This window comes from Enhydra lutris, unplaced genomic scaffold (genome assembly GCF_002288905.1).
Source record: "Enhydra lutris kenyoni isolate GAN:26980312 unplaced genomic scaffold, ASM228890v2 scaffoldscaffold15, whole genome shotgun sequence".
Classification (NCBI taxonomy): Eukaryota; Metazoa; Chordata; class Mammalia; order Carnivora; family Mustelidae; genus Enhydra; species Enhydra lutris.
Genome location: NW_019154099.1, coordinates 54584976 through 54608870, shown reverse-complemented (window position 1 = coordinate 54608870; position 23895 = coordinate 54584976). Strand labels below are relative to the sequence as shown.

The 23895-nt window shown below is 39.7% G+C and overlaps 2 protein-coding genes across 3 annotated transcripts in view; both read left to right on the top strand.

Moving 5' to 3' along the window:
• Positions 1-788: 788 nt before the first annotated feature.
• Positions 789-7646, top strand: LOC111147140 (testis expressed 30). Of its 2 annotated transcripts, XM_022503042.1 has the most exons (6): positions 789-893; positions 4054-4127; positions 4606-4836; positions 5600-5651; positions 6364-6569; positions 7178-7646. In XM_022503042.1, exons 2-6 carry the CDS (start codon positions 4113-4115, stop codon positions 7349-7351), a joined length of 678 nt encoding a protein of 225 aa, XP_022358750.1. In that variant the 5' UTR covers positions 789-893; positions 4054-4112; the 3' UTR covers positions 7352-7646. The 2 variants fall into 2 exon arrangements, with proteins under 2 accessions (XP_022358750.1, XP_022358752.1); XM_022503044.1 differs by lacking the exon at positions 789-893 and having other exon boundaries at positions 2952-4127.
• Positions 7647-12758: 5112 nt separating this feature from the next.
• Positions 12759-23895, top strand: part of LOC111146943 (coiled-coil domain containing 168) — a 28324-nt gene continuing 17187 nt past the window's right edge. Inside the window, exons 1-4 of the mRNA XM_022502691.1 lie at positions 12759-12986; positions 13117-13150; positions 13250-13283; positions 19319-23697. Coding sequence (XP_022358399.1) covers positions 12759-12986; positions 13117-13150; positions 13250-13283; positions 19319-23697 — 4675 coding nt within the window. The remainder of the gene's footprint in view (positions 12987-13116; positions 13151-13249; positions 13284-19318; positions 23698-23895) is intronic.

The window sequence follows — 23895 nt, the reverse complement described above, 5'->3', positions numbered from 1 at the left end:
GACAGAAAAAGAGGGAAGCAAATCATAAAAACAAATAATAAAACAGATCCTTAACAAGAGAGCTGAAGATTGCGGGGGGTGGGGGGGGGGTTGGAGGTGGCCGGTTCAATAAGTCCTGCGCATTCAGGAGGGCACTTGAATGATTACTGGTCTTTGTGCACAAATGTCGAATTACTTAATTCTACTCCTGAAACTAGTATTACTAGAATGTAAATAAAAACTTGAATAAACAGTATAAAGCCTTGGTGGTCTTTGTAAGGGCTTTGGCTTTGGTTAGGAGAGGTGGGGAGCCTCCGGAAGGCTTCGACAGGAGGCGTTTACAGTTCAGCCAGGTCCAGCTGGTTGCTGTGCTGATCAAGTAGCCAACAGTGGAGGCAAAGGCGGGAACAAGAGAGCATTTAGGAGACTTATTTCAACACTTCAGGCAGCGCTGAATGGGGGCTCTCCAACCAGTCTGGTAGAAGCAGGAGAGGCGGCTGGATTTGTTTGTATTTGTAAGCTGTAAGATGGACAGACTATGAGTGTGAAAAAAAGAATAATCAGAGATGACCTCACATTAATGGACCTGCGCAACTGCTGGAACGAAGCTGCTGGGATGGGGAAGGGTCCAGCTTGAGTGAGCCGAGGGTGAGGCAGCGACCGGAGTTTGCTCAGGAGCCACCCGGCTGCTGGTGAGTACCTGCCGCCCGGTTCCCCAAGGAAATAACAGGAAAACTCCCGCTCCCAGCGTGCCCCGCGCGCCGGCCCGCGCGCCAGGGGGCGGGGCCTGCGCGCGCGTGCGCCAAGGCGGCACGGGCTGGCGGGTGAGGCGAGGCGGCCCCTTCGAGCGCGGTAGTTTGTTCCGTGAGGAGAGTGAGGACGCTTACGCGCTCTCGGCCACCTTCCCTTCCCGGGTAAGAGCGGCAGCGGTGGTGGATGCCGCCGCCAGGTGGGGGCGGCATCCAGGGAAGGGTGCTGGCGCGCCTGGGGGCCCCATCTGACACATTTCGAGCTCGCGGCCGTCGCCCCTCGGGGGGTATTGGTCGCCTCCGTGAGGCAGTCGGTGTAAGCTCGGTGCCCGCGGGCCCGGCCGCCGGGATTTCGCCGCCTGGCGGATGGGGAGGCGGGAGCGAGGGGTCGCGGCGGGCGGGGAGAGGCGAACTGCGGGGAGCCGTGAGGGGTCGCGCGGAGCCCCGGGGACGACCACCCAGCCCCGCGCACGCGCGCCAGTTGAGCGAACGTTGGGAGCCTCCGGTGCCTTCGAATCGCGAACTCTGGGGGACTCAGCTCCGAATTTCTGCCCTGCGACCGCTCGGTGTCTGTCGCGGACCCGGCCGGGTTCTCAGCCCCCGGAAGACTTGAACTCTTAGCGCTTTTGTTTGCCCACGACTTGCGGCGTGCGGCTGTGGGTCCGACCGGTGGTACCCACGCCGGTTTCTGGTGGAAGTTACGGTGGTTGTGGCAGGTCGGTCCTGCAGCGTGAGCTGCGATCGCTCAGTGCACGCTGGGCTCGAGGAGTCGTCGTGCGGGTCCCTCTTGAAGGCTCGCGATGTGGGGACACTGCCAAAGGAAGGGACTACCGACCCCTCGGCGCGGTGTCTCCGCGGCTCCCGGTTTGCAGAGCCAGACTCTGGGTCGAGACCGGAGGTTGCGGTGCGGTCCTGCTGTGAGTAATAGTGAGGACCGGAACACGTGCGCCAGTCACGAAGAACAGACTGTTCCTCGGGAAATCTGGGAGTAGAGTTTTTTCTGGAAACACCCCCCTCCAATACACAACCCCCCCCCCACACACACACGCAAACCCAAGTTTCTGAGGAGGAGTAGAGCATTCTGGGCTAAGATAGTGGGTTGAATACGTGTATCTGATACTACTCCCTCCGGAAGTCTCACCCAACTTACAGTAAAGAGGATTTTTAAGAAACGTGAATCCAGGTGAAGGAGAGAACGGGAAAGGAAACAGCAGCAGTAAAATATTGGGGCCTGGAAAGCAAATGTTCTCCGCAAAGCTTAGCTTAATTCTAAACCTGCAGCAAGAAGTACTGTTGAACAAGTCTCCACGAACCACACAGACACTGGCAGCACCGGTCACCTTGGGAACTGGCAATGAAGGGAATGGTGTTGGGGGTGGAGCTGGAGGGCTTAAGTAAAGCTAACTTAGGTGCAGTCTGTTCCACAGGCAGTCAGGTATCTACATCTCCTTCCCCATTTCACACTTTTGGGTGACCGACCGCCTTTCTCCCATTTTCTAATGGGAGGAGGCAGGAGGCTGTTCTGTTGAGAACATAGAACAGGATCTTTGAACCAGGGGACCCCAGGCACACTTAATTATGGGGCTACATTTATGAAAGCAGGGACACTGAAGGCTGAGGTACTTTATCCTTCTCCCACTCAAATCTCAGAATTGTTGTAGCTAGATTAATTCCCCTTATGTTCAAATAAGAATTTTTCTGCACACACATACAGATATATGGAAGGACGATAAGTGGTCACAGTGGTTGCTTCTGGGAAGGGAAAGGAACTAGGCGGCTGGGGGAGAAGGATGTGAGGAGACTTGCCTATTTACATTTTTGTTCTTTTAAAATTTTGTACCATATGCAAATACATTGCCTATTCAAAAATTAAATGTATTCCTTAAAAAATAGAATTTCAAATGAATACATCATTTGATACAGCAATTCCTCTCCCATGAATTTATTATATGGGTTTGTCTACACATAAGAAAATAATGTAAGTACATGCCATTCATTGCAATATTTTAGCAAAATATTGGAAATAATCTCAGTGTTCATTAATAGATAATGGTTGGTGAAATAAATTATGTAAGACCCTTCCTTGGAATATTCTGCAGCTGTAAAATACAATGAAAGAAACTCATTGTATAAAAAAAAAAAAAAGTAAGCACAAAATGTATTTTAAGTGGTAGGGGATTCAGAAAAACATGAGTTTATTTTTTAAAAAGGAGGGGTATGTGTGTATATATGTATAAAATATCTGGAAGTACATGTAAGAAGCAGGTAATACCAGCTGACTTTGGAGAAGGGATCTGGGTAATGAGTCAAAAATGGAGTGAGGGAGGCTTTTCACTGTATATTTTTGGCATCTTTGAACTTTGAACCCTCTTATTGTTACCCAGTGAATGAATAAGTAAATGTTAACAGGTAAAAATAGATGATTAATGGAGATCTTGATGTTGGTAAGATCCTGAACAAAAGATTTCTCAAAACAGGAAGGAATGCTGCATAACAATCCCAAGATCTCAGTGGCTTACATTTCATGCTCTTGGTTCTTCAGTGGCTCAGATCTTGGCTGGATTAGGCTGGACTCCAGACTTTAGTTTTGGGTTCGTATCTGCAGCATGTATCTTCGATCTGGGACCTAGGCTAAAAAAGCAAAAATACCTGGAACATGCTTTTCTGATGGCTGAGGGTGGGACTTCAAGGGAGGCTTCTTGAAATTTGCCATGTTTTCTGCTCAGAAATGACACATCAAAACTTTTACATATATTCCATTACTTAAAGCAATGTCACAGAGTCAAGTCCCAAATCAACAGGGTAGAAATGTATGTACACTCTGTCTACTGGGAGGCTCTGCAAAGGCACCTAACAGAGAATGTGGATATATACTTCTGTTGTGGGGTGAGAGGAGTTGGAGAGATAATGTTGGAAAGATAATGATGAAAGAAATGGGTTAATAGAAAGATACTGTGAAATTAAGTTGAAGATAGTTGGTTGAGAATAAAGATGCTTAGGAAAAAAGATATGCATAATATATGCCAAGATACAGCATTTTACTCTGATATGAATTTTCTTAAGGTTTCCATGTCAAGGTATCATATTGGCTTTTCTTATGTAACATCTGCCATCCCCACACCTGGCCTTGTAACCCAATTCTGAGTACCTGTGGTTTTAGGAAGCTTGAAAATAATTAGTGAAATAATGCACCTGTAAAGGCACCAGTTCTCAGAGAAGTAGTTCTAAATGTGTTTATTTCAGCTACTGAATGTGTTCATTCATAGTTCTATATGTCATATCCATGTCTGCCAACCCACCTTTCACAACAGAATCTTCTTTTCAGGGAGATGTCCTTTGCTTCTCAGATGTAATGCACTTTAAGTTTGTTATTCAACAGTGAAAATGAGTCATACAGAGGTAATACATATTTTCGTATGTTCTGCATCTTCAGGGTTCCTTTTTTTTTTTTTTTTAAGTCATGTGGCTCCAGAGTGATTTTCTTATTTTCAGCTTGTACAGTGAGAGACAGTATAGCATTAGTGGTTAAAAGGAAAGACTTTTGGAGCAAACTGCCCAAGTTTGAATTCTAGCTAGTGGCTGTATAACTTTGGGCACAAAGTTACTTAACCTGCTGTGGCTGTTTTCTCATCTGTAAAAAGGAGGTGATGATAGTACTTCATAGAATTATTAGGAAGGTTAAATAAATTAATACATATAAAGCATTATAATAGTACCTGACACACAATAAATAAATACTTAAATACTAGCTATTGTTAATATTGCTTTTTACTTAGTGGCCATGTGAGTCATGGTTCTCACAGAACAAACATAGTTATTTAGTTGTCTGAATAGGCAAGGAAGTAATTTTTGATCCCTTTATTCTCTTGAATTCCAGGTTAAATTAAAAATACCTTTTGGAAATAAATTACTAGATGCTGTTTGTTTGGTACCTAACAAGAGCTTAACATATGGAATAATTCTTACACATGGAGCGTCAGGAGATATGAACCTTCCTCATTTGATGTCACTGGCATCCCATCTTGCATCTCATGGTTTTTTTTGCCTGAGATTTACCTGTAAAGGCCTTAATATTGTACATAGAATTAAGGCATATAAATCAGTTTTGGTAAGAAAATTTCTTTATATTTACTTATAACAGAATTTTGTTTTAAAATTCTTAATACATTTAAGACAAATTCTATTGGCAGTCGTTTGATTTATTTAAAAAGCTTTTAATGAATATTCTTAGAAACTCAATAGTACATGACAGCTGTATAGTAGTCAGATTTTTCTTTTTTGCTCTCAGTTTCCATGGAGATGAGTGCTCCCATCATAAATGTTCTTTCATGGTACTACCAAGGAAATTATTTATGATGTAATTTTCTTAGTGGAATTATTTAACTTCAGAATACAGTTCTGGATATTTGCCTACTATATTATGAATGTATAAATATAGCATTTTGAAGCTGTAAAATCCCTGGATAACACAAATTTGAAATTTTTAAAATCCAGATTATTTCAATCTTGCTAAGTTTTTCAGGGCTTTAAGTTAGATTTTAATAGTATTGTGTATTAGTTGGAAGATTTTACTGGCTTTGTTTTTAATGTAATTCTTTAAAAATAATTTAATACTTTTTTTGAGACAGGCAAAGTGATTTTTTTTTTCTCATTTATTTGCCTGTATTTACCCAGCTATGATTTGATAGTGACAGCATGATCAGAAGAGCAAAGAACTGGTTACCTCTTTCAAGAAGAATCCCTTGAGATTTTTATGGTTGTCTTTGCAAACAGTTTTATACATTTCACTAATGATGAGAAATATATGTTGGTTTTTCCAGTGGAGTATTTCATAGGAGAAGAACTGATAATTTTTTGGTTGGTTTTTCTAGAATTACCTAAAGACCTCAGGAGAATACAAACTGGCAGGTGTTTTCCTTGGTGGTAAGTTGCAATACTTGCTTTTAAATCTACTTAATATTAGGGGCACCTGGGTGGCTCAGTGGGTTAAGCTTCTGCCTTCGGCTTGGGTCGTGGTCCCAGGGTTCTGGGATCCAGCCCCTCATCGGGCTCTCTGCTCAGCAGGGAGCCTGCTTTCCCCTCTCTCTCTCTGCCTGCCTCTCTGCCTACTTGTGATCTCTGTCTGTCAAATAAATTTTAAAAAAATCTTAAAAAAAAACTACTTATATTAATATAGGAACAGGTGATCAATAATTAAAATTAATTGGTGATAGGAAGCTAATTTAAGGATTTTTTTGTTTTGCTATTTTACTTTCTTTTATAACATCAAGGCACTTTATATATTTAAAGCAAATTTAAACCTCATACATACATTTTGGAACCCAAAGATCGTTCCTTTTATTTATATCCCTAAGTCACTGTCTCTCAAATGATTCTTTGGTCCTTACCTCAAGTATTCTTCAGAAAAAAACCTGCCTCCCCCCCCTTTTTTTGACTTGGGATCAATTTTTAGCATTTCATGAAGTTATAGATGTCCATTGTGGATATTAAAACTTGTTAATTGCCACCTTTTGGAGTTAAGTGATAGAGATATGATGGATGAACAGTAAATGAAATCTTAACGTGCCATATTAGCACCACTTCTATATATGAATGTTGGTATTTCAAACTGAACTTAATTTTAATTGATTTTTAGGTCGTTCAATGGGCTCAAGAGCAGCTGCTTCTGTAATATGCCATATTGAGCCAGATGATGCTGATGATTTTGTTCGAGGTCTCATTTGTATTTCTTACCCACTGCACCATCCAAAGCAGCAACATAAACTTAGAGATGAAGATCTCTATCGTATAAAAGATCCTGTATTGTTTGTGTCAGGCTCAGCGGATGAAATGTGTGAAAAGGTGAATTATAACTTGATGTTTGCATAAATGAGAGAGTGAATGAAAGACAGTGTCTTGGGAACAAGATATTATCTGCAACTTTCAATCTCTTTAAAAGGTGCTGATTGGACTAATGCTAGTTTTGTGACTTAGTTACCTGTTACTTCAGAGAACTGAAAAATATAAGCATACTGACAGAATTCATCTCCCTGGAAAGAGTTGCTAAATGGATTGACTCTTATTTGGGAATAAAAAGATTAATATCTGAATCTTGTGATTTGGGGATTTATACTAGGCTGTTCATTTGGTTTATCATTTCAACATTTAAGCGGATTCTTCAGATGGTTATAAAATTGACTCGAGACAGAGTAACTTAAACATGTTACTATAGATGGTCTAATGGATGCTTGATCTGTTCTATGATATTGCTGTATTTGAGAGATGTGGATGGACTGCCACTTCTGTGGACATTTCTTTGCATAGTCCATTGCCTTGAAAGTTGTCTGTAGAGTAGATATTAATGAATATTTAGTGAATGGATGCCAGTAGAGGTGGTGCAGGGAGAGAGAGGATCTTTATTAAACCCTGAAAGAGCATTAGTCTTGCATCCTCTTCTTTTTTTTCTTTAGAACTTGTTGGAGAAAGTGGCACAGAAAATGCAAGCTCCCAATAAAATCTACTGGATTGAGAAGGCAAATCATTCCATGGCAGTGAAAGGACGATCAACAAATGATGTTTTCAAAGAAATAAATACACAGATTTTGTTTTGGATCCAGGAAATCACTGAAATGGACAAGAGATAATTGTATCTAGCTACAAACTACATTATTTTTAATACAAATACAGTTCATTTGATAAAGAAGCATACCTCTCAGCATTATGAGATATTTCAGATGAAGTTAATGTTCTTTAATGTTTCCCCCATTTTTAAAACACATTTTAATTGTGAAATTAATGTCCTTTATAAAATGTCTTTTGAAAGCACTGTTATAGTTGTATAAAGATGATGTACAAATATTGAAGTGGTCTAAATATAATTTATTTTCATTAATATAGTTAAGTTTTGAAAAAAAATTAAACATTTGAATTTTGTTACAATGGAACTTTTGTCTTATTTGCTATGCAACTGAGAAAGTACTCTAATTTTGCAGAGTAGTGTCTTTAAAAAAGGAAAACAACTGTTTATTATGGTAAATTTAGTTGTTTTCTAGAATGTATGCATTCATTCACCTAATCTTTTAATCTCAAGGGATAGGAAGGAAGATACATTTTCAAATTTGGGGACTCTGAACATTGTTTTTGGAATGAAGTAACTTCATTGAAGAAATGTTTCTTGAAGGCCTGTTATGGGCAAAGCCTGATTAGGTTTGTGAAGATAGGTAAATACTTAACATGGAGGAACTTGATATCTAGACCTCTCTCTCTGATTAAGGGGAGAATGAAATAAGGCCAAAATAGTGGGATTAACATCTGTGCTGTATCTAGGTGGAGTTAGGGTACCTAATTTTGGCCTGGAAAGTTCAGTTAATACTTGGACTGGACTTTGGTGGTGTTGAGTTACATATTAAAAGTATAGTGTCTGTATTTCCTACAAAGGACACAGAATGTGATGGGGCTGATATATATGTTTGTAGGAGAGGGTAGTTTTCTATAGTAAGATATTAACTCTTTTTCCTGGCTTCTCTACTGCTCTATTATTAGGCCCTACAGAGAACCTCAGGGTGGCCCAAGCCATGCAGATTTTTGAGGTCCCTCATTCTTCCTTCTCTGATAGAGTCAATGGATTTTAATTATTTGTTAATTTTTTCTAAGTAGTGCATAAAGAACAGAAGCCTAGATAACAATGTCTAAATTGTTTTATATTATAGAATGAAACTATGAAATCAAATTTTCTGTATCACTCTGTGTATAATAGTTACTTTTTAACTAAATTTCTCAAACAAGGCCTAACATTTTAAAAATAGTATATATTTAATCATTGATTAGCATTCAGAACTTTAAAACAGTACTGTTGTCAAAATATAAACATGTTAAAAACATCCAGAGCTGACAAATAGAATAATGGTGTATAAACTAGTATAAATCAATTGGGAAATATTAATAATACCGTAAATCAGAAGTAAAACTAATGGGAAAGTGGAAAGGAAAACTTACTATAGAGCAGACCATAATACAGAAGTACAATGAAAAAATAGATTTAAAAGATTATTAACCAGGTTATATAGTTATTATAGTACAGTTTGCAAATTAAAGTATAGGCATCTGAGGGTTTTGAAGGAGTGGGGGCGTGGGAGGTTGGGGGAACCAGGTGGTGGGTATTAGAGAGGGCACGGATTGCATGGAGCACTGGGTGCGGTGCAAAAACAATGAATACTGTTACGCTGAAAAATAAAAAAATAATTAAAAAATAAAGTATAGGCATGATATAGATGACCAAAAATACTAAATCAAATATAGAGATAATATAGAGGGCCATTTAAAGTTGATTATTTTCCCTGAGGGGCCTTTAGGAAACTTCCTGATTGATGAAAGGGCTTGTCATTTGAGACCTGTGTACCTAGTCAGGGATGGGGGACATAGAACTCCTAGAGAGATATGAGTGAGCTGGGGAAGGCTGAAATAAACATTTGTGAAAAGGTCCTAGCTGCTTTTCACAGATTTCCACATCTTGCAGGGAAAATGTGCAGCCCCTTCAAGTTTGAGATTATGGTCAAAGAGCTGTCCTGGCCCCTCTTCTGGGAGGCACCCCTGATTAATAGCACAACCATTACCTAGACCAATAGTTCCCAACTAGTGATTTTGCCCCCTGAGGGACATTTGACAGTCTCTGGAAACTTGGTCGGCACAACGGGGTAGCAGTGCTACTAGCATCTGATAGGAGGAGGAAAGGGATGCTGCTAACAGGTACAATGCACAGGACCGCCAGACATAAAGAAGTATCGGATCCAAAATATCAGTAGTGTCCAGAATCTTGTCCTAGACAAACTTTACCCGTGGGGATACCTTGAAATCCTTTCTCCCTCACCATTAGCTTTTCTACCCCCTTCCAAAACCATTTGCTTCCTTTTAGTTGTCAAACACTGGGTTTTCAGTCTCAAAGTCTGATTTTATCCCCTCTTCTGTTTACACTGTAATCACTCTAATGCAGGCCTTTATCGATTCTCATCTGCATAATTACAGTAACCTAACTGATCTTCCTCTTTTGTGGTGGTCTTGCTTCAACAGACCAGTGGATACCCTCAATCAAAAGCTGTTGATGGATCTCTAAAAGTGGCTATTAAGGCCAAAGTCTTGAGCTCAAGGCTGTCCACAATAGGCACTATCAACTTTTTAGCACATTTCCCCGTACTCTGAACGTGTACAGCACAGTGACTCCAGTTAACCTGGACTATCCAAGGTTTTGGAACAAAGTGTTTCTGTCTCCTCTTCCTGAAACTTTCCTTTTAGTCTTTGTCACCAGATCTTCCTCATCCTTTTCCTCTTTATAGCTTTTTTTGAATTACCACAACCAAGTATCCCTTCTTGGAATACATACAGTATCTTCCTTTCTTTGTTGTTAATCACACTCTGCCTTCTTAGTATATTATTGCCATATTTGTGCCGTATCATGTGTTAAATACTCCATGTCAGGGAATGGTTTTTACTAATCTTTGTATCCACAGAGCACTTTTTAATTAGTTGTGTTGAACTAAGATATTCAGAGGGAGAATTTTTAACCATTATGAGCAATCCTTGCTTTTTTGTTGCTATTTTATACACATATTATTGGGACTTTTTCCCAATACATAAAAAAAAAATGCCTAGTTCACAATGTCCAAATAGTGTAAAGAATGTAGCACTTGTAGATATAATTGGTCTTTAAAAACTAAACAATCTTTTGGTGTATTCTCTTCCAGTGTCTATATTACTGTTAATGATGGGGTTTCTCTGGTGTTCATTATTTTATTTTTATATATTTTTTTATTTTTTTCTTAGATTTCATCCATTTATTTGTCAGAGAGAGAGAAATAGCAGGCACAAGAAGGGAGAGCAACAGGCAGAGGGAGAAGCAGTCTCCTTGCTGAGCAAGGAACCTGATGCAGGACCCAATCGCAGGACCCCAGGATCATGACGCAAGCTGAAAGCAGACACTTAACTGACTGAGCCATTTAGGCGTCCCTGTTTTATTTATTTTTTATTGTCTTCATAATTTTTAAGAATAAATGCAGCTTAGCACTTACTTTTGCACAGCTTACTTGAGCTTGACACGAGAAGAGGTTTCTGGGATAAAGAACAGAGGTGTCTACGCTGAGAACTAGGTGATTGTACCTTTTTAGTAGACAAGTGCATAGTTAACAAACATGACAAAGCCCTAAAGGAGGTTATGCTTTTCTTCCCCATCGGCAGGAGTGGTACACAGAAGTTCCACTTTAGTTCTTACAGAGCTGGTCTGTGGTATACAAATCAGGAATTCAGTGCCATAAAGCTCTGAAAGATCTAAGGAACTGTAATGTGTTAAAGCATTGAATACAGTAGTTAACATTAAATGAATTAGAGAATGCCTGCTATCCGGCAAGAGGAATCGAGTATTTTGCCAGCTGCTTTAAATTCTATAGAAAAATGCAGCAGAATAGAATCACCCTGATTGTGTAGGTGGGTTGGGGGGTCAGAGAGGAGGGTATACTTTATCCTAGAAAAATCCAGAGGAATTGCCAAAGTTTCTTCAAGAACTAAGGAGTGCCTGCCCTGCATTCTGGAGAGCTATCCTTTACAAAGACAAACCCCAAGATTGTAGTTAAACCTAAGTAAAGATTGTAAATACCTGTAGGTTATGGTCTGGTAGACTGGAAGACTATAAACCGATGCTTAGGCTGTGTCACTGAGCTCATTATTTCCAATAGTCCAGGAAGGTAAGAGCTCAATAAATCTTTCTTTCACTCAGTTATATATAATATGACAGAAGAGACTTGAAGAGTTAATTAACTCTGTTATAAAGAATATACTTCTTTCCTCAACCCACCTGGAATGAGCGAAGACAAAGAGAATTAATATTCAAAGAGAAAATACTCTAAATCCAAGGTAGTGTTAACACTTTTTTTTTTTTAATAGTCTAGACTGTCTTGTGTTTGCTCCGTAAACTTTTACACCTACTGTCTAGACTTGGAGGGAAAGTGAGCAGTACTTAGACCTGGCTCGGCTCCATGCTAATTCTGACATGAGGAAGCCTCAGAAGTAGCTGTTCCTTGGAATTACCAGAGACAGGGCAAAAAGGGAATTCATCAGGAGACCATTCCAAAATCTAACCTTGGTTTTCAGCATAACAGCAGATTCTTAAGGAACATTGCTAGCAGACTCCTCTAGCAAAAAGAATAAAATGAGACATTCTATTAAAAAAAAAAAATCAGGGAGCGCCTGGGTGGCTCAGTGGATTAAGCCACTGCCTTCGGCTCAGGTCATGATCTCAGTGTCCTGGGATCGAGCCCTGCATCGGGCTCTCTGCTCAGCAGAAAGCCTGCCTCCTCCTCTCTCTGCCTGACTCTCTGCTTGACTCTCTGCCTACTTGTGATCTCTCTGTCAAATAGTAAATAAAATCTTTAAAAAAAAAAAAAAATCAGGCAGGCCTATAAGAGAAAAACTATCATATGTCCTATGTCCTACCTAGTAACAATGAGACATACCAAAAAATTATTTGGTATTTATCTGAAACTCAAACTGGAGCATTTAGTTTCATTTTTTATTTTGTTTTTACTAAACCTGGCAAAACTATATACTTCCCTTATCACAGGCATAAAATACAGTATTCCTGGTGGTTATGTCTAATTCAAATTTGTTCTACATTTTTTGAATTCCAGGGTAGTAATAATACAACTGTGCTGAGGGATTGTTGTAGAATTATGTTTTCTTTTTGTGAAATTAATAAAGGATTTAAAATTTTTAAATGAAAAAAACTACTAAAGCAGCATACATGTCTCATCAATGAACTTCCATTATTGCTAAAGTAAGTTGACCTGAGCTCAGTCGAATACCCACTATGACACGTACCTCCCTTTACTCAGGCCCAGAGCAGGCCCTGCTGCACTTGACCAAGACACTAAGCAGCACCCCAAATTTTTTTCTGGCAGAGCATTGCATGTGGTTATGAAATGGGCATACCACCTTTTTGTGTTTCGGGGCATCCGGAATCGTAACCTTAAGAATGAACCATCAGTCTATCTCATATGTTACACTAAAATGGCAAAGCAATTTTATTTCTTTAAAAAAGCAGGGCAGAATAGGCTGGAAGATAATACATTCTGGACATTGTGGGAACTTTTAGAGTCCTGGACTCAAAATGATTGGATGGCAATCTTTTTCATAATTTTCCTAGGGATTATTTTTGAGATCATACTCATAAAGATTTGTTCATCCTTTAATAAGAAGCCTACACTTCCAGAAAAGGGTAATTCAAGTGCCCAGAAGGTAAGAACAAATGGTTGATTTCTTTCTTTCCTATTTTTCAAAATCATACATAAGAATAACTTACAAAATTATAGAACTCTGGTATTTGGATTACTCCTCTAATATTTGTTATTAATCTCCCTTGAAATAGAAGGAAGACAGTTGCCTGAAAAGCACGAAATTTGGTATGTTATAAATTTCATACTTTAATATAAAACTTGCTCAACCTGAGCCTCTCCTATTGGTGCTCTGACCTTTTTTTTTTCATTCCCTCTTATCTCTAGATAACTGTCCAACTCCTTCATCTTCTGAGGAAAGGTAAGCGATATATTATGAATTTAAGAGAAACAGGTTGGTTTTGTGCTATGCAAAATTGCGTTTACATCTGAATTACAGAAAAGTATTTTCCCATATGTATAGAGGACCGCAGGTACTTGACATCGTAATTCAACTTAACATTGATTTTTACTTTTTCATTTTTTAAAAATTTAAATTTATTTAGCCAACATATAGTACATTGTTAGTTTCAGATGTAGAGTTCAGTTAATCATCACTTGCATCTAACATTGATTTTAATGGTTGCTCTGTTCCAATCTGTATTAATGGCTTTTCGTGTACTATTGAAATTATCCTTCTAAGTGGGTAGTATTATTACTGTTTTTACAAATGAGGAAAGTTTAATGAGGTTTAGTAACTTGCTTCCCTATCCAACCTTTCTCTTCAGTACCTACTGTGAACCAAGTAAACCCTGAGCTAGGTACTGCAAGAGTGACATTTTGTTTATAGAGTCAGAATCCATCAGCATCCCGAAGATATACTAGTGCTAGGGATTAAATATGACATCACTATTCTTGTTGCATTAATATTTTAGTTGCTCATATCAAAATCTATTCAACAATCATTAGATATCCACTCTACAATGGACATTGTGTTTGGTACGGGGATACAAACAATAAGACAGTCTCTATTCTCTAGAAGCTTATATGCTTGTGGAGGAGATACATGCATAAAGGATGATTGCCTTGCAGTATGCTAACGCAGTGACAGAAGCATTAGGAAAACATTTAGGAGATAGCTAAGCCAGCATAGGGTGTTAGAGATGGCTTCATGAAGAAGCTTATGCTGAGGTGAATTTTAAAGGATGCATGAAAATTAGAAAAAGACAGCAGGTTAGGAGAGTAAGGAGGGTGTTCTAGGACATGAGTAGAGGCAAGTAAATAAGAAACAGCAGGGTATGTGCAATAAATTATGACTACCATTAGGGAAGAGATAGGGCTTCTATGGTGGGCAGCATATTATAGTGAAAAAACACAAATTTTAATTTAAAAAAGTCTAGGTTTATGTCATAGTTCTGCCTTTTAATGACATTATAGCCCTAGGCTTAAACTCACCGGCCTGAACTCCATTTCCTTACTTTCAAAATAGCAGTTAGAAAAATTATCTCTTAGAAAATCATGAAGATTAGCTAAAATGATATGTGTAACAAAGCAAGAATACTTTACCCTAGCACCAGAATTATTTTTGAGGGCAGAACCATATTTGGGAGAGCATCTTAGATTATTTTGAAGTGATCCTGCTTGAATATTGATGGAAGCCCAGGCATCATGCTGGTCAAAGTGGACTGCATCAGACTGAGTGAGTTCTGTCTTGCTTATGAAGTGGGAGAGAAGAGAAAGGTGGAGGGATGGGCAGAGGAGAGGGAGGAGCAGGGGAAAAGACCTGAGGCTTAGTACTGAAAGGCATCAAGGACATCAAAGGATGTGACCACCACTCACTATCTGGTATCAGGGAGAGTCTTGCTGGCCAGGTGTAGTCTCAGTGAGCAAAGCAAACTGCTCATGTGACATCGATCCACTTTTGGGGAATGGTTTGTTTCAGGGTTGACGTCAGCTTTAGAAGTGTCTTGGGAAAGCCTGCCACCATTATGTGACTTTCAAAGCTTGGAGCTGGCATTGGTTGGTCTCAGAAGCGTGTTTCCTAAAGGGTGTTATCATTGATAAAAATGTTTAAAAATGGAATTGGTATTTATTTGTTACCATGACCTTAAGACTATACTGACTATATTCCATTGAGTGGTTTAACAGATTTACAATTATTTCTGATGTGTCCTTGTTACCATGGCTGTAGAACTGTCAGTCTTTTCCCAGGAGTGCAGGGACTTCTTTTTAAATTTTCCAAGGCCAGGGCACCTGGGTGGCTCAGTGGTTAAGTGTCTGCCCTTGGCTCAGGTCATGATCTTGGGGTCCGGGGATCAAGCCCCTCATTGGGCTCCCCGCTCAGCAGGGTGTCTGCTTCTCCCTCTCCCTCTGCCTCTTCCCTTGCTTGTGCACATGCACACTGTCTGTCAAATAAATAAATAAAATCTTAAAAAAAAAATAAAAAATTTCCACAACCAGTTGAGGTTGCTGGGAAAGGTCAAAGGACATTGCAAAAATGGGGAGACACAACCAGTGTTTAAGTGGGTATTATTTGTATTGCTGTAACCAACTCCCCTCCATTTCTGCCTTCAGTCCTGAGCCACTTTTATGGGTGTTTTGTGTATGTGGATTTCCCCCCCTTACTGAACTAAAAGAAAAGGTTGGGTTGTATGTCTGGGTCAGCTTGTTGTGGATGAAAGTTAGTAATCAGAAACCTACAGTGAAGAGTGGTCACTCAACAAATATTTACCAATGTGCCAGGCATTATTGTATGCCCTTGAGATATATTAGTGAATTAAAAAAAAAAATGATTCCTGCCTTAAGGTTTAGTTGGAGGAAAGTCTGATAATAAAAAACAATAGGATAAATAAAGAAATAATATGACAAAACATGATAGGATTTATGGTAAAGCAAAAGATAGAATAGGGTAAGAGGAATGAGGTGCCAGAAGTAGGGGAGGAGAGGTAGTTGTAACATATATGGTGGGGTTTGACTAAAGCCTTGAAGGGATATGGGAGTTAAGCAAACAGTTAAGGTAGAAGAGGATTCCAGACATTGGGACCAACTAAATCAAAGACCCTAAGGGGGGGGGGGTGTACCTAGTGTTTTAGAAACCATAAGAACGCCAGTGTGGCTGGTGCAGGGAGTCGGGGGGTGACATATAGAGGATGGGGTCCGAGAAGTAATGGGTGACTAGATCATGGTTGGGTCTCTTAGGCCATGTTAAGGACAATAGCTTTTACTCTAAGTAACAACGGAGAATAATTGTAGAGTTTTGCATAGGGAAGTGATTTTTTTATTAACATATAATGTATTATTAGTCCCAGGGGTACAGGTCTGTGAATTGTCAGGCTTACACACTTCACAGCACTCACCATAGCACATACCCTCCCCAATGTCCATAACCCAACCACCCTCTCCCTCCCCTCTCCCCCCGGCAACCCTCAACTTGTTTTGTGAGATTAAGAGTCTCTTGGTTTATCCTCCTCCTGATCCCATCTGGTTTCATTTTTTCCTTCCCTACTCCCAACCCCCCCCACATTGCCTCTCAGATTCCTCATATCAGGGAGATCATATGATAATTGTCTTTCTCTGATTGACTTATTTTGCTCACCATAATACCCTCTAGTTTCATCCACATTGTTGCAAATGGTAAGATTTCATTTCTTTTGAAGGCTGCATAGTATTCCATGGTATATATATACCACATCTTCTTTATCCATTCATCTGTTGATGGACATCTGGGTTCTGGGAAGTGATATTTTTAAAGGACTATTCTGCCTGCTGTGTTGAGAGAAGGCTATATTTGCTCAAGGGCCTACGTAGATGGCAGGCTATTCCGAGTAACCCAAAATGAGAGATAAAGGTGAATGACACCAGGGTGGCAGCAGCAGAGGTGGTGAGACGTGGTTGGTTTCAGGACATACTTAGAAAAGGAGAGCCGACAGGGTGTGGATGTGTGAGAGAGGAGGCAGAAGTGAGTTAGGAGTTTTGGCCTGAGCAGGTAGAAAGTGCAGCTGTTGTCAACCCAGATGAAGAAAACTGTGGGTGAGGCAGATTTTGATGGGGAGATCAGGAATATTGTTTCCTATTTGTTGAATTAGGGCTATTGATTTGATATCTAATAGAGGTAGTGAATAAGTGGTTTGGGAAAGATGTCTGGTAGAGGCAATAAGTTTGGGGGTTGTTGGCTTATGGACAATATTAAAAGCTGTAAGAGAGGATGAGATTTCAAAGGGACTGTGAGAAGGGCAAAGGAACAAGGTCTGAGCCCTGAGATACTCTAAAAGAGTTCAGAAAGAAGAGGAGGAGCCATCAAAGGAGACTGGGAAGGAGCTACCAGAGAGTGAGGAGGAAAACCAGGAGAATTATGATGGCCTGGAAGCTTGCCAGATGGAGAGTATGTGGAACTGGTATACAAGACAGATATCAGACCCAAATCCCTTATAAATAGAAAAGCAAAACCCTTAACAAGATACTAACACACCAATCCAGCAGCATCTTAAAAGGATTATACACTATGATCCAGTGGGATTGTTCCTAGGAATGCACAGTTGGTTCAACATATGAAAATTATCTAGCATTGTTTTATTATGTTTAAAAACACAGTATTTAATTTTTTTTTTTTTAAGATTTTAAGAGATCACAAGTAGGCAGAGAAGCAGGCAGAGAGAGAGGAGGAAGCAGGCTCCCTGCTGAGCAGAGAGCCCGATGTGGGGCTCGATCCCAGGACTCTGAGATCGTGACCCGAGCCGAAGGCAGAGGCTTTAACCCACTGAGCCACCCAGGTGCCCCAAAAACACAGCATTACATTGCTGAAATACCTGTCTTGCATTTCAGCTTTCCTCTTTTTCCTGAAATATGCAAAAATTAATCCTTTTTATGTATTATATTTTCACTATCTGTTCTACTTTTTTAAGTGAATAATCACATTCTTGTCCTGATGAAATTTTATCCTAATTATGTTTGGACACTGCTATAATTTATTGGGGTCACTTGATTCCCCAGAATGTTTGTATATCTTACCTTTATCAGTTTGGATATTTTAATTCTCAGGTAACAGGAAACCATGATTCAAACTGCCATTCTAAGAGAATTTATGGTATCATATGATAGGAAATCCTGAGGTAGACTAGGCTACAGAACTGGTTGATAACGTGCTCAACAACTTCATTAAGTTCCTTTCTCTCCTTTTGCCTTTCTCAGTTTTAGTTTTACCTTGAGGTGGATAGAAAGGTGGCCCCTAGAGTTTCAAAACCAGAACTGCAATGTCCAGAGGAAGTAAGAAGTCATTTCTTCCTGTGTCTTTCTTAGGAATGGGGCAACTTTTCCCACAAGTCCTCAAAAATCATTGCCTTATGCTAGGACTAGTTCATGCCCACTCCTAAACTAGTTACTTGGAACTAAGATTACTATTCAACTTAGCCTGATCATTTGATATAGAATAGATGATGGAGAGTCCACTTCCATGATCATTATTCCAATCCAAAATTGTGCTGAGAAGCACTACCCTAAAATGTAGGCCTTTCTCTCGATCAGAAATAAACAGCTGTTAAAATAATCTGGATATATTTAAAGAAAACACTTATTTATGGTACCGGACCTTCTTCTGTTGTATCTAAATTTTCACAAGAATATTTTTATCCTTGTCAAAACTTTCAGAGAGCAGAAACAAACTGATATTCTTTATAAAATGATATGATCTTTTAAAAAATATTTTACTTATTTATTTGAGAGAGAGCATGAGAGCAAGTGCATGAGCAGGGGGAGGGATAGAAGGAGAGGGAGAAGCAGACTCCCCACTGAGCAAGGAGCCCCATATGGGGCTTGATCCCAGGACCCAAAGATCATGCCCTGAGTCAAAAGCAGACGCTTAATCATCTGAGCCACCCAGGTGCCCCTGTAAAAGGATATAATCTTAACCTGCAACTTCTTTTTTTTTTTTTTTTAAAGATTTCATTTATTTATTTGACAGAGATCACAAGTAGGCGGAGGGGCAGGCAGAGAGAGAGAGAGGAGGAAGCAGGCTCCCTGCCAAGCAGAGAGCCCAATGCAGGGCTCCATCCCAGGACCCTGAGATCATGACCTGAGCCGAAGGCAGAGGCTTAACCCACTGAGCCACCAGGTGCTCCTTAACCTGCAACTTTGACTCACTGTTGTCAAAAGTAGACTTCGGATGGGTTTTTGAGATTAAAAAAAATCCCTCATTCTCTGAGAAATGAAACTAACTTACTTCATTTTGTCAGTGGATTGATTTATGAATGAATGAAACTAGGTTATGAATTATTTTATAATGTGGATAATGGCTTTTCAATTTACTCTTCTGTTGAGCTACGTTTTCATATACTATATTGGGTTTCTGTAAATCTAGAGAGAGTTCTTATATGAAATATGTCTAAGTGACAACTCATTTACATACTGTTTTCTTATATTCAGAATTAAAGACTCTTCAGAAAGAACAATTACTTCATCACTTACCTCTGAAGAAAATGAAGGTGACTTTGAAGATAGAGTTTCAACAGCAGATGAAGTAATATGGTCAAGTACCAGTGAAAGTAAATATCAAGTAAGTCACTTTAGTGAAAGTCATATGATATCTTCAAATGGGACTAGTTCATCTTTGTCACTGTTTCATTCAGAAGTAAAGAAATTTTTTCCAAGCCATGGAGGGTATCCAGAAAATGAACATGAAACAATACAATTTTCATCCAAGAAATTATTTTCAATAATGAAAACCAACAAAAATAAAAATTTAGTATTTTCTTCTGACTTTAACTTTTCAAGAAGTTCTAGAATCACTGTAGAAAGTGAAGATATCGATGTGGCACCATGCCCTTCTGCCCACTTATTTCTTTCTAGGGACCAAGTCAGACTTCTGGAAGAAAATGTGAGAAATCAAATTGCTTTAAAATCCAAAACTACATTAGAGAATAAAATTACTTATCTGTACTCAAGACTTCAAGAGTCCTTGATCCAGAATCAACGTTCTGTTAGAATGGGTATTTCTGCCCAACCACAAGATTCTTTTTCAGGACAGAATCCTCCTCAGAATCAAGATTTTTATGAAACCAGATTTACTAGTCAAGCCCAACAATTTGTTAACAACCAAGAATCAACTAATAGCCAGCCTGATATCATGGTCAGATACTTTGCGCTACCTCAGGATTTGATAAGGAAGTCATTTTCCAGCAGCATGCAAGACTCCTCCCAGACCCAAGATATGGACAGAAACCAACATTTGGTCGATGTCTCATATTCTGTTGAGACTCAAGATTCAATCAAGGGCCTAGAGTCTGATAAACACTTCAGTGAGGCCCAGTATTCTGTTTGGCTTAAAGATTCAAACAAGATTAAATATTTAATTAAGGGGCAAAATGCTATTTTTAAGAATGCCAGATTTCTAGTTTTAACTCTAAGTCCAGATTCACTTGCAGAAGGGGTGCTGCAAATGGAGAGTGTAAAGCCAGGGGGACAGAAACAAATCGCTTCATCAGAATTAAGTCAGTATTCTGTATATGGCTCAGGGCCTCTTTCACCTATCCTTAAAAGGCAGAAAAAGAGGAGAAAAGCATTACACAGTACGAGTAAACTTAGTCTCAAAGTTCCATCTCGAAAGTCAAAGAAAACACCAACTCCATGGGTATTTCAAATGACAGTATGTCACACTTCAAAACCTAGCAAGTTAGGATGCACGTATAATGCTAAGGAGAAAGAATTACATCAAAGAAAAGGTATATCAGATACGGCTTTGCATCTTACTTATGTTTCCAAGCTTATTCCTCCCTATGTTAAGAAGTATTCCAGAAAAAAACTAGTGAGAGTCATGCCAGGTGTAACAGGATGTAGACATTCTCTGTCAGCAGATGCAGAGAATGTTGATTACCTGGGGTCTCTTGAGAAAAGAGGAACCTCGGGCAGTACTAAAAATATAAAGGAGCATGACGGAGAAAATAAAGGACAAAAAACCATTTTCCCAAAAATCCCACTTCAGCTAGAACAGTCTTTCATGGTCAATACTTTTCAACTAAAATCACCTTGTTCTTCCTCGATAGATATGACCTGGAAGAATAAAGAGTCTCTTAGAGACCCAATTATACAAGCAAAGGAAATCGGTATTGCAGAGTTTCATGCCCCCGATAGTAAAAAAATATCTGACCTGCATATTCCCAAGCAGGAGGCCCCTTTAAAAGAAGCTTTATCAGAACCTTGGCAAAAATGTGTCTCCTCTACGGAAGTGGAATCAAACAGGAGAATGAAAACACAGGAAGACCTAAAAAATACAGAGAATTCCCATCTTCCACTTTCAAGTGGAGAGAAGTTACCAACTAGTTCACCAGAAACGAAAAGGGACTTTCCACGTGGAAACATACAAAAGCAAAAAGATTTTCTAGAAATTGTTCTGGAGACCTCAGAGGTTCATCTGCTTATTTCACTAGGAATCAAAGAGCATAAAACCAGTGAACAATTAACAAGCGTAAGAACTCAAGAGAGTACAGAAGATGTAATTATGAAGGAAAAGAAACCACTACTAACATTTCATATTACAGAATGTGATAACCTGAGTGAAAGTGAGGGACTGGAACAGGACACGAGAGGTAACATAAAAAACATGCAAGGTAAAAGAATATTCGCTACACTTCACAATGCCACTGACACTATCATTTCTGAACCACCTGATGTGGAAATGCATAGCAGATTAAAAGCCAAGATAGATACATCAACAATAGGGGTTAGTCATTCAATGGCAACGAAGAAATTACCAGACGAAAAGAAAACATGGGAAGCAAAGTACATTGAGAAGAGATGTGTATCTAACAAGCCACAAGAACATGACAGAGAAGAAGAACAACAAACTTGTCCAGAAGCATTTCCACAGCTGACACAAGATTTCAGCCTCAGCCTGCAACTGAAGCAGAAGCCTAAATACGTCAGATTTAAAATAAAACAGAGCAGTTCAGAAAGTAGAAAAACTCAAAATAAAGAGCAAGAGGTACAACCACAAACTCTTCCTACAGGAACAATTCTGGGGACTAGTCCATGCCCCACGACGGGTCCATTTCAAGTTGAGGTTAAGCAAAGCAGACACAGACCTACAGGCAGAGGAACTGCAGATCCAGAGAATCCTCTTCTGGGGCTGGAGAACTCACGAGCTGGCGAAGTTTTGACTGAAACAACAGAATGTGGTGTCCCCTTTGGTGGAAGCCCCAGAAGGATAACAGAGGATCATATTACAGAAGAAAAGGCAGACCTCCAACAAGTTTTACCTGCAGCTGCTCTGAGGTCCTTCATTATCCATATGCTTCCTTTATCATATTTAAAAAGACAGCAAATCAGAAAAAAATTATCAGGTGCAAAAGGGGTACTCCGTCCCAAATCTATAATTATGAAAGTAAAGAAGCCAACAAATTTACTGATGCCCAGTATTAGTAGGCATGGTACTGCAAGTCTTAGGAAAAGATTGAGCGGCAGTTTTAAATCCTTAATTAAAGAGATGCTGCAAGATAAAATTGTGGCAGATGAGCTTGTGAGTGTTACTTACCCTCACCAAAACATGTCTGTTTTGCCTTGGATTAGAACACAAAGCAGATTAAATGCAGAGAATCTCAGTCAGACCAAGCTAAAACAAGAGAAATCAGAAGATGAAAGGATAGAAAAGTATTCAGATTCTATTAATAAAGGCAGTGACTCTGGCAACACACTAGAAGTTAAATTGCAAGACGAAGTGAGAGGAGACAAAGAAGCTCCACCAGAAGCAGTCCTTCATGACAGCCGGGGCCTCCGATCGGATGCCAATCCAGAGAAGGAATTCAAAACAGAGGAAGAAATACCTCCACCAGTTACATCCTTGGAAACCCTTATGGAGTCGGTTTACTCTCCCGTAATAGACCTATTTCATGTTGAGAATATGAAGAAAAGCCTAACAACACAAGCCGACTTAAAATGCAGTGCAGATTCTGAGACACCTCTCCCAACATCAGAGACACCTCTCCTAACATCAGAAAAATCACTGGCTGAAGACCCTTCAAACCAAACCAGAGAAAGTGATGTTCTAGATTATGGAAGTGATACAAGGGAAATGGGTTACTTTTCTGCAGAAACAAATTCTGCAGAATTACCAAAAGATTTATCAACAACCTTTCCAGAGACTTTTAACTGCCACATGCCTATTGCAACTCATTCCAAAATAAATAAAAACAAAGTAAGATTCTCATACACAGCAAGTTTGGTGAAGTCTAGACCTGTAGATTCGAAGACTGTGAAGCCATCAATTTCACAAGTATTTAATAGCACAGGTCAGAGAAGGACACTGGACTCCAAATGTAAGGCAAAGTTGGAGAAGATCAACCAAGCTAATGGACTGGTATATGAATTTATAAATACCCTTTACTCTCCCATGCAGAGCTTCTGTCCTGCTCAGTTAAAGCAAGGGGAATTAGAGGAAGTGAGACCACGGTATGTTGATTTCTTTGACAAGAGCTATGCGTTCCATAACCAAGAGGAAAAAGTGGAAGATGGAGAGGAAGTAGAGCCAAAAACTTTGCTAGAAGCAGCTTCACAGCATACCCAGTATCTCTGGCCCAATGCCTCTCAAGGGAAGGAGACCCACCTTGATGAACCAGACTCAGTGCTGGACTGTTTAACACAGGAGCTGCCTGTTCATGAGCGAGATGTGCAGCAGCAAGCATGGTTTGCACAAACTGCACTGCCTACTGGCCCCCAGATGGGTCCTAGAGAAGCTGAGGAACTCAAGAAAGTCAGCAAAACAGAAAATGACATAATAGCCCCTATGGGCCCAAAGATTCCACCTCCCAAAGCAGAGAACTCATCATCTGATATACACTTCAACACCATGACTAAGGGTGGCTTACCATATCGTGGAAACCCTGAGAGGGTACTAGATTCTTATTTTGTGGAAAACAATTCAGAGGTACCAAAAGATTTGCAAGCAACATGCCTGACTTCTTTTGATTCTATTGAGCCCTTTGTTTCTAGATCTGAAAGAAAGAAAAACA

Coding starts and splice junctions, on each gene's coding strand:
- LOC111147140 (XM_022503042.1), top strand. Junction 4,837..5,599: donor AGGCATATAAATCAGTTTTG/GTAAGAAAATTT, acceptor TGGTTTTTCTAG/AATTACCTAAAGACCTCAGG. Junction 5,652..6,363: donor GGCAGGTGTTTTCCTTGGTG/GTAAGTTGCAAT, acceptor ATTGATTTTTAG/GTCGTTCAATGGGCTCAAGA.